This window comes from Ictidomys tridecemlineatus, chromosome 1 (genome assembly GCF_052094955.1).
Source record: "Ictidomys tridecemlineatus isolate mIctTri1 chromosome 1, mIctTri1.hap1, whole genome shotgun sequence".
In the NCBI taxonomy this organism is placed as follows: Eukaryota; Metazoa; Chordata; class Mammalia; order Rodentia; family Sciuridae; genus Ictidomys; species Ictidomys tridecemlineatus.
The window spans coordinates 57,616,919-57,628,031 of NC_135477.1; the positions used below are offsets into that span (position 1 = coordinate 57,616,919).

Sequence of the window (11,113 nt, forward strand, 5' to 3'; positions counted from 1 at the left end):
TAAATTGCTGAATTGCACAGCAGTCATGTCATAATCAAAAAATTACTGCCAAATAATTGTAAAATTTGTAAGATATAAAGTAGACACTTCAATACTTTCTGGAAGCTATTGACTGTATAATTAAACATTTATAATTTATTTAAAATTTGGTAAAATGTATGTGAAGTTTTAAAAGCTATTCATAATGAATTTATAATATTTTTAAATTGTATATTTTTTTCCATTTATATGACCAGTTATATATAATTACAACTGATTTTTTAAGAGAAGTATAAGAAAGTATGTGTCTAGGAAGTGAAGTATAAATGACTCAGGACATGGCAGAGAAAAGGGATGAGTAGCCAGCTGTAGAGGAGTATGCCTATAATCCTAGGAGGGTAAGGCAGGAGGATCACAAGTTAAGGCCAGTCCCAACAACTTGGTGAGGACTGAGAAACTTAGTGAGACCCCATCTCAAAAATTAAGAGCTGAGGATGTAGCTCAGTAGTAAAGGAAGCTATAAATCCCCAGTACAACAAAGAGGTGGGGAATAAATGGAATGGGAAGGTTTGATGTCTTTAAAACTGAACCCTTACCTCTTAAAACTAACCCTCAGTCCTTTAAGGAAATATATCATGTGGGGGTTATTTGAAAACACAGTAGCATCCTATAAGTGCTAATAGAACTCAACATTCTGGGCTTTGGGTTTTGTTTGTTATGGGGGGGGTACCAGGAATTGGAACCTATGGGCACTTAACCACTGAGCCACATCCACAGCTCTTTTCATTCTTTTAAATCTTGAGATAGTGTCTCTCTAAGTTGCTTAGGACCTCGGAGTTGCTGACACTGGCCTTGAACCTCAAATCCTGCTACCTCAGCTTCCTGAGACCCTGGGATTATAGGTGTATGCCACCATACCCAGCTAAAACTCGACATTCTGAAAGTCATTTTAAAATAACCATAAACTGTCAAACATGGACAGAATCAACTTTTTTTAGAATCTGGAATCTAATCCCAAACTTTAGTAACCCAGAGACTAATGAAGAAAAGGGTAGCTAATTTTTGATATTGAGGGAAATCTCTTCAGGCACTGATGACCACTGAAATAATGGCATACAGACTTCAGCCTCTGAGAAGAAATTGGTAAAACTTACTAAACAATGACTGTGATCTCAGTGATCAACAACAAACAACTCTGAGGCAGGAGAGAATCTGATTATTACAGTTAACACATTTACAAAGTTCAGATACCCAATTTTCAAAAAAAAAAAAAATTACAAGGCATGCACACAAAAAAGGAAAGTGTCTCATTCAAAGGAGAAGATATATTGACAGAAATATTCCCTGAGGAGTCCAGATATTGAAGTTAGACAACAGTCAAATAAACTCAAAAAGCTTAAGGAAAGTCTGAATAAATAAAAATCTAAAGGAAACCAGGAAAATGATGGATGACCAAAATGAGAATACAAATAAAGAACTTGTAAAACCTAGAAATTTGGGGACTACAAGTGATTTTAAGACATGCTAGAACTAGACCTACCAAAAGGTCTAGTAGGTCTACTGAACCAGGCATGGGTAATACACACCTGTAATCCTAGCTATTCAGGTACTCACAAGGCAAGAAGATCACAAGTGTGAGGCCAACCTGGGCAACTTAGACCCTGTCTCAAAATTAAGATTTTAAAAAGGGCCATGGAAGTAGCTCACTGGTAGAGCACTTGCTTAGCATGCACAGGATACTGGATTCAATCCCCAGTACCAAAAACCAAAGGTATATGCTAAAACTTTTGAAGGACTTAACTCTTCACCCTCATCGCAGCATGTTTAAGTAAGTAAAAAGAGAGCATTTAGAAGCTCTGTGATGGAATTAGACACTTAATGTAAGTTGATGTTAATAATATCTAATATAAAACATCTATTAGACAAGATGTCAGGGAAGTTGGGCTTCTGTTGACTTGCTTTTCATTGGCTAATTTGTCTTGGGACAAGCACTGAACATCTCACCCATAGTGGGCTGTTCTGTGAAACAGATTATTTGTTCTATGAACAAATGAAGAGCCTGTAAAACTGTCAGGCATCTACAATGCATTATATTGGCTGGTTTCTTATTAAAACTGTTTAATCAGGGAGGAGAAAGCTGTTTTGAAAAACTGTTGTACTAAAAAGTCACAGGAAATTGGAGTCTATTTAATTGGCTAATTTGAAAGAAAGACACAGATAACCAAAATCATAGTACAATTTTGAAACTCATTTGTGGTCAGTTTTCTTCCTCATTCCTAACAAACTGAACCACATTTCTTTTTCTTTATGCTCTGGTATGAGTTAACAGTAAAAGTCAAAGAAACAGCATCAAACATACTCAGATTTTGATTGCTTTGTTGATTCTTTCTAGTTACCAGTCTAAAAAGTCCATCTTAACAAAATTTAGGATCCAATTATCAGCCTTTCCAAAGGGTTTCTGAAGTTGTTTTTTGTTATTGTTGTTTGTTTTTTTATCAATTAAAAATATTTCCTTTACCAAGTCACTTTCTTTTTTTTTTTTATTGTTGGTAGTTCAAAACATTACACAGTTCTTAATATATCATACTTTACAGTTTGATTCAATGGGTTATGAACTCCCATTTTTTACCCCGTATACAGATTGCTGTATCACATTAGTTACACTTCCATTGATTTACATATTGCCACTCTAGTGTCTCATGTATTCTGCTGTCTATCCTATTCTCTACTATCCCCCCTCCCCTCCCCTCCCCTCTTCTCTCTCTACCCCTTCTACTGTAAATCATTTCTTCCACCAAGTCACTTTCAATGAAGCTTTTCAGTGGAAAGTGTGGTGTTCTGCCTTGAAATCCATTTGCTACTTGGGAAAAACTAAATCTGGTTAAAAATGAAATTTCTGGTTAAAATTAAATCTCTATTGGTTTTAGACTGTGGCTTTTCTTTGCTCCTACCTCATTAGATTTATATTACACAAGTTTTCTTTTGGAAATAGGTACAGAATTTTCACAGCTGTATTCAGGTAACCGAAGACTTTGTGTCCCCAGAACATCTTGTACAGTCATTTCACTTAACACAGGAACTGAGACTTTTGAAGGAAGAAATCAATTATGATGATAAGCTCCAGGTAAGAAATGAATGTTCAGTCCTTTTATATTCAGAAAATAAATTATATGCATAATAGTTTAGGCAGTCATTGCCTGGTTCGTCACAACAAACTAACCAAAGATTAATATTAATGTGTATTTAATTGTATGAATTTCAGTGTCTCTTATTATAACTTTTGGCTTAGCAACACTTTTAAATTTTGACATTTTTGTTATTGAATTTGGCTTTCCTAGGTCCCCATTAAAATTGTTAATATTTTTTAGCATGCTGGTTGTCATTTGTCAGTCTCCAGCTCAAGTGATGAGAAATGTCAATATCTCTTTCAGGTTAAAAATATCTTGTATCATGCAGTCAAAGAAATGGTGAGAGCTTTGAAGATACATGAAGATGAAGTAGAGGATATGGAAGAAAATTAAGTGTGGTCCTGTTTGATGATTTTAGACCGTAGAACCGGGATTACCTCCCCTTGAATAATGACATGTGTGCACACTGACTTAAGCTTCACAAAACCATCAGTGCCAAGAAATTCTCTTTGTAGTGATTACTTGTTACTGACACCACAGCAGTATAGCATATGTCACAGCTCCTGTGATTCAATGTCCTAAAACAAGCTAAATTTAAAAACAGCACTTCAGAGCTGTTTATGTATCATAGTGTATATGATGTTTGTGAAAATGTCAGATTTAAAATGATGTATTTATTTTTGGTAAAAAAAAAAATCTATGCTATATTGTTGATCAAGTGTAAATGTGCCCTTGTACAGTTTAATAAGATAACAGATATTTTTCACTACATTGAGACAGTTACTGTGAGAATAGGACACAAACACCAGCTATTGCCTGCGTTTGGGAAATTGCTGAATCGCACAGCAGTCATGTCATAATCAGAAAATTACTGCCAAATAATTGTAAAATTTGTAAGATATAAAGTATATAAAGTAGATACTAAATACAGACTCTTCAATATTTTGTTGAAGCTATTGACTGTATAATTAAACATTTTCAAAAGGTGTAATTTATTTAAAATTGTCTCATTTTGGTAAAATTTATGTGAGGTTTTAAAAGCTAAATATTAAACTTAATATGCTATGTAAATATATACATATATACATTTAATGATGTATTTTTTTAAAACATTGGCTTGCTTTTGTTAAAGTGCAAGTGTTACATATGGCTTTGTACATTAAAGTTAAAAGGGGTTTTACATTTTCCATTAAAAAGACTTTATCAGAAATTGGATTACTTAGTTCTTCCTCTTTTGACATATATTACTGGGACAGACAAGATCTTGCAGTTCAGAGTTTGGACATGCATAATACTAAGCTGTGTAACTCCAGTGAGCTGCATTAATTTAGAGTCTTGATTTTAATAGCTCAGCTGGCTACTTGAGGTGTATATAGGCCTAACTCTTGAATTACTGGAAATATGTATTTCACGACTGACATCTGCAAAATATTATAAAAAAAAATGACAGGCGCAGTGGTGCACATTTGTAACCATATCGAACTTGGTAGGATCACTAGTTCAAGGCCAGTCTCACCAACTTAGCAAGACCCTGTCTCAAAATAAAAAGGGTTGGGGATATGGATGGGTGGGTAAGTGCCCCTGGGTTTAATCTGCAATATGGAAAAAGAAATGGGGTGGGGTGGGGAGGGACTCTGATAGCCCAAGTATTTTCTTTTCCTGGTATTTTCCTGATTGTGTGGATTATTTGGGTGGTTTGGTTTTTTGTTTGGGGGTGTTTTTTTTTTTGTTTTTTTTTTTTTTGTCTACCATTTTTTAGCTCCACATAGACTGTTTTGTCACTGTCCACCCAAAGTTGAGCCAGGATTATGAGCAAGTACCTTTCATGTGAACTCCCAACACCTGGCACAAGGATTAATGGGATGGCTAACTGGCCAGGAAAGAAATTTCTCTAAAGAAAGGAAATTGGGCTGAGAAATACTTAATATGATTTTGTGAGCTATGACTTTTTTAAGATTTCCCTAGGGATGTAGCCCAGTGGAAGAGCATTTACCTAGCATGTGTGAGGCCCTAGGTAAGTTCAATCCCTAGCACCACAAAAACAAGACTTCCCAATTGATTCACTTATTTTTACATATTTATTTTTGTGCTGCTGGGGATTGAACCCAGGGCCTTTACCCCTGAGCTACATCCCAAGCCCCATGAGCTTTTGACTTTTTAATAACCATTTTTTCAAATATGCCTCAACTGATTGTAGTTTTGCCCTGATGCTTTTGTATGTTATATCTGATTTAAGTTTTGATATGAAATTAAAGGCAAGATAATTCATCTTTCAATATTGCTTGTGCCACTTTTTAACCATACTACAACCCCTTTCATATATCTGAAGCCAAGGAATTTCTGACCAGGCAGTGGCTGAAAACTTGATTGATGATATTATTCTATCTGTAGTCTGAAGAGTGTTGCCATGCTCTGAATTTCATGCTAGTAAACTAATTTGTGCTAAGTCTAGGGTGGAGAGAGAACATTGTTGTGCTTATATCATTAAAGATACTTGTAAACTTTGGAAGGCTGGGGAATTGGAGGTGTATCCCTGCCCCTTTTATTTTTTATTTTGAGGCTGGCCTCAAATTTGTCATCCTCCTGCCTCAGCCTTCCAAAGTCACTAGATTTGCAGGCATGTGCTACCTTGCCTGGCTAAATGTGTAAAACAGAAATATCTAGATCAAGGAAATGTTCAGAGTAAAACTTGTGCTGAGTAGTTAGGACCTTCCCATTTTAGTATATAATGTTTTATGGATTTCTTTTTCTGAATAATGAATATACGAGTGCTTGAATCCGTTTCTTTTCTATTGTGGGAATTTAAACACATAGAAATCAGTCTGTTACTTCCATTTTGGGGGTGTGGGTTTAATTGTGTTATAAGAAAGATTGGTGAACTTAAGAAAAGTGCTCTCATAACTTTATTTTACTCTGTATGAACATATTGAATATATATAGAGATAAATTCAGTAGGTTCTGTTCTAGATTCCAACCTATCAAAAATTTTCTGCAGACAATATTAGATAAGCACTTTCAGCCTTGGGGAGGAAAAAAAGAGAAAGTGGTTTAGTTAACATTCAATACATTGTGCATTATGAATTAAGGTGTAGCACGTTGACCAAGATACAAAGCTTATACCATTCTCATGTTACCAAGAGTCAGACTTGGAAGCTTCCTAATTTCGAAGTTATTACAACTTTGGTTCCTTAATAGGTTTACTTAGGTAATTATACCTTGAAGCCACATGGGAAGTGTGAAAGCTGAGTAATAAAGTACTTAGATTCCCACAGTAACCTATTTTGTATTGGTACTAAGGGTTGAACCCAGGAGTACTTTACCACTGAGCTACACCTCCAACTATTTTAATAGTTTTTTTACATGTTGTCGGACCTTTATTTTATTCATGTGTTTATATGCAGTGCTGAGAATCAAACCCAGGGCCTCTCTAAATTGCTAAGGCGGGGCTTGAACTTGGGAGCCTCCTGCCTTACCCTCCAGAGCTGCTGGGATTACAGGCATGCACTTCCACACCCAGGTACCTGGGGGTTTTGTTGTTGTTTTAGTACCAGGGATTGAACTCGGGGGCACTCCACTGAGCCACATCTCCAGCCCTATTTTGTATTTTATTATACATTGGCAGGCTACATCCAGGTCACTAGCTGTATAGGAAGTGGAGTTTCCTTTTGTTAATAGGGTAGTTTTTACAGCGGACTCAGCTTTCCCATAAGCTCAGTAGGCTGGGATGTACATCAGTGGTACAGTGCTTACTATGCATAAGACCCTGGGTTCAATCCCCAGCACCACCTAAATCAAAAGTCAGCTCAATGTAAATGAACCATCCAGATGCAGCCAGGATTGGAGGATTGCCCTTTTCTGGTTTTTGTCTTTGAAAATACCTCAGCCCTGTGGCCAATGAAGGGGGATGTGAAGGATGTGGGTTGTTATATAGGGATCAGAGCTGGAATACCTTGAGAGGAGATGCATTCTAAGAACAAGTGAGGAATTCAATGCTGTCTCCCAGCCCTCTAAGTCTTTGACCCTAAATTTGACAGGTATGAAAGATGTGAACAGTGGGGGGGTCAACAATACAAAGAGAAGTACAAAGCCAGATAGAACTGATTCCTTTCCCAAGAGCAGTGTGATCTTCTCTGCCATCACAGAGGATGGTGACTCCCTCACTGGTCTGTCACAGAGTTCCAGAAGAGGGGAGAAAACAGTCATAGTAGGTAGTAGTTCATGGTAAAGGAGATATAGGAATTGTAATATGAGGGTGAACAGGATAGTGTATCTTACAACTTATTGAGTATTTAGCTGTTACGTGTTTGACGCTGGCAATATGATGGTCAAAAAAGATACTTCTAGAGTGTCCTATTTGTGCTAAGTACTAGGTGACCAGTATTTAACAAATATTTGGAAAGGGTGTAGTTTTGCCTAATGTTAGGCAAGGCTTCAGAGAGGAGGTGGCATTTGCACAATCCCTCAAAGAATAGGGGGACAGGGGAGCAGATATTTTGGGCATAGACTGCCTTTTTAGAAAGCTCTTTTCCATAAACCCCTCTGCTGTTTGAGATTTCTACCATACTTTCAAAAGTGATTTACAGAATCACAGATCTTATTCTTTTAGAGGACTGGAGGAGAAGGAAGCTTCTTGAAACTTCCTTTGTAAGAAGGTAATATCAAGTAGACAAATCATCAGATTTAGAGACTGACATTCTGAAGTGTTTATTCAATAAGTAGAATATATGCAACCAAATATACTGTCCCCTAATTCTTTGAAAGTGGGTAATCCATGTGTGACATGCATAGGAACTTAACAAAAATAATTTCAGAAACTAGAAATGACTCTTGTTTTGCAGAAACATGTTCAACAAGAAACTTTTGGAAAGCAAATATTCCACAGATGAAGGAGAAAGGCCTATATAATGTTTTAGGAAAGGAGATTATATAATCAGTTCCTGAAAGTCACTGCACTTCAGTTCCTAAAAGTCACTGCACTACAAAACTTATAAGGAATAAAGCTTTAGGGCATAACACTCATAAAACTTCAACAGTGACATATTATATAAAAAAAAAAAACTGGGATTACACTTTTTTTGGTGAATCCAGGGCCTGAAGCATACTAAGGAAGCACTCTTCTGTTGAGCTACACTCCTAGTCCTATATTTTTTTAGTTATTTTCACTACTGTAAGAGGAAGACCTGACAAGAACAATTTTAGAGGAAAAATTTATTTGGGGCTCAAGAGTTTCAGATGTCTCAGCCCATAGATGGCCACCTCCATTACTCTGGACCCCAGTTGAGAAAGAACATGTGACAGGAAAGCAGCTCTCCAGCCACACCCTATCTGCCCACAGTTAACCGTATCAGTGGATTAATGCACTAGTTAGGTTTAAGCGCTCATAAAACCCAGTCATTTCACCTCTCACATGAGCTTTTCAGGGAACAACTCCCATCTAAGTCACAACGCACATTGAATGTTTAAAAATTATAAATACTACAAATACAGGCTTTCTACCTTGAAGACCTAAAGTTCGCTTATGGAAGTAGTAATCATCACAAGGGTTGATTTGAGTCATAAAGTAACTGGTAGGAGGACGGTTATTTTAGATCAAAGGGAAAAGTAATAGCAGATATAATTGGGTACAGATCAGTACTACCACCATAACTAGGAAATAGTTGTGTGCATTCGTTTCAGTTTTTCTTGCAGGAGAAATTGCCAAATAAACAGTTCACATTCTGCTAAAGTTGTCCCCTTATATATTAATCGTATTGGAACAAATTTTGCATGTTCAAACCAAACCATTAGAACTGACCTGACTATACAACAGAAGATTCTTTGAATCAAAGCTTTCTAAGCCGATGAAGCCATAGGATCTCAAACGTTAGGAATTTTGCACATCTGTTTAGTGGTCATCATATAACTTGATATATCATTTTCATGTTACCTCCCATGAGATAGTAGCAGCAGTTCAACCCATTTAGATTAAGTCCAGTGCCATCGTCACATATCTTCTAAGCACTATACAAGCTACAGAATATTTGTTACTTTCACACATTCAGAGTTAGGGATGACTTTGTTAGAAGTATTTCATCACATATCTCAAACTTAGTTAAATTTTTCAATCTAGTGTGTTCCAGTGTTTGAACATATATTCCACAGTGCTCAGTGGCCCAGGAGCCAGTATTGTCAACTAAACTTTGGGGAGGGGTTTGTTTGAAAGGTAGAGGGCTACAGGGGTGTGACTCAATGTAGAGTGCTTGCCTAATGTGTGATGCCCTAGATTCCATCACTAGTACCAAGAAAGATTCTCATTTTTATTTGTATCCTTGGTTCCTTCACCCTTAATCCTGTCATACCTCTAATGCCCCACCTTTTTAATTTTATTCCTGATTTGCTGAGGTTGGCTTTGAATTTGTAATCCTCCTGCCATGGCCTCCAGTAGTTGCTGGGATTACAGGCATGTGCCACCATGCCCAAGGTCCCCATTTTATTTTTTGATAGGATATCACTAAATTGTTGATGCTGGTCTTGAATGGAACCCTGTACCTCAGCCTCTGAATTCACTGGGATTCAGGCCTGTGCCACTGAACCTGGCACGGGTCAGCCTTAAGATTAAACCCTAGCAGCAAAACATGAAATAAGCATGAGCAGACAGGAAATAAGTGGGCAAGCCTCTCATCCCTGTGCTAATTTGGCCTCGTTCTTAAAGACATTTTATCTTTTAAATCAGATTTCTGTATCTGTTCTAGACAAGGCAAGTTAATTAAGATATAAACCAGATCCTTGTCTTCCACAGTCAATCTGGTGATGACCACAAAGTAACCAGTTTCTCACTGTCCACCAGATGGCACTGTTGGTCAGCAATGGCTTGTATAAAAGGAGGCACACTTCCCACTTTAATGTGAAAATACCCTTTAAAAAAAAAAAAGCCAGGTGCAATGGCTTGGAAAACTGAGACAAGATAGTCTCAAGTTCAAAGCCAGCTCAGCAACCCAGAGAAATCCTGTCTCTAAATAAAACACAAAATAGGGCTAAGGCTGCGGTTCAGTGGTTGAGTGCCCCTGAGTCTGAAGCACTAAGATTCCAAGTTCAAAGCCAAGCTGGGTCATTTAGGAAACCCTGTCTCAGAAGGGCTGTGGATGCCCCTTGGTGGTAATATGCTTGCCTACCATGCATGAGGCCCTGTGTTCAATACCTACTACCAAACAACAAACAAAGACAGCAGTGGTGCACTCCTGTACTTCCAGCGGCTCCGGGCGGCTCCATAGGCTGAGACAGTAGGATCCTGAGTTCAAAGTCAGCCTCAGCAACTTAGTGAGGCCAAAGAAACTTTGGGACACCCTCTTTCTAATAAAATATACAAAGATGCTGGGGATGTTACTAAATGATTAAGTGCCCCTGGGTTCAATCCCCAGTACCAAAAAAAAAAAAAAAAGGCATTTAAGTTAAACACACATTCAAGGTTATCCAGTTGACCTGTGAATAAGGAAAACAACTCAGTGAGACCCTGTATCTAAATTAAAAAAAAAAAAAAAATACAATAGGGCTGGGGATGTGGCTCAGTGGTGGAGTGCTCCCAATTTCAAAAAAAGATGTATGTATGTATATTCACGCATATACACATAGAATATACACGTATGTAAATAATATATTTGTATGTGAGACACAAAAGTACCCAGTGTAAAAAGCAATAAGTTCCTGTATTTTAATATCTTGAATTCACCTAGCCATTGCTGAGGCTGGCTTTGAACTAGATATTCTCCTTTCTCAGCCTCCAAAGCCGCTGTGATTACAGGCATGTGCCACTGCGCCCAGCAAGAAACTAATTATTTTGAAAATAACTTCCTCCTATTACATTTTTTTCTTAAACAAGATTTCCAGGTTGCATGGATTACCTGTGATTACCATGGCAATATGATCTAGATAAAAGTGTTACTACATACTATTGAGTTTTTCAAAGAAATGTTTTCTGAAAAGATGAAAATGAGAACTCGGGATCAGGCATTTTAACACCCAGTTACTTA

At 37.3% G+C, this 11,113-nt stretch overlaps 1 protein-coding gene across 10 annotated transcripts in view; it reads left to right on the forward strand.

Moving 5' to 3' along the window:
* Positions 1-4,317, forward strand: part of Jmjd1c (jumonji domain containing 1C) — a 280,879-nt gene extending 276,562 nt beyond the window's left edge. For all 10 annotated transcript variants that reach the window (XM_078041433.1, XM_078041434.1, XM_040273600.2 and 7 more), the window contains 2 exons: positions 2,972-3,103; positions 3,411-4,317. In XM_078041433.1, the coding sequence (XP_077897559.1) occupies positions 2,972-3,103; positions 3,411-3,500 (222 nt within the window). In that variant the 3' untranslated portion in view covers positions 3,501-4,317. The remainder of the gene's footprint in view (positions 1-2,971; positions 3,104-3,410) is intronic.
* The last annotated feature ends 6,796 nt before the right edge of the window (positions 4,318-11,113 follow it).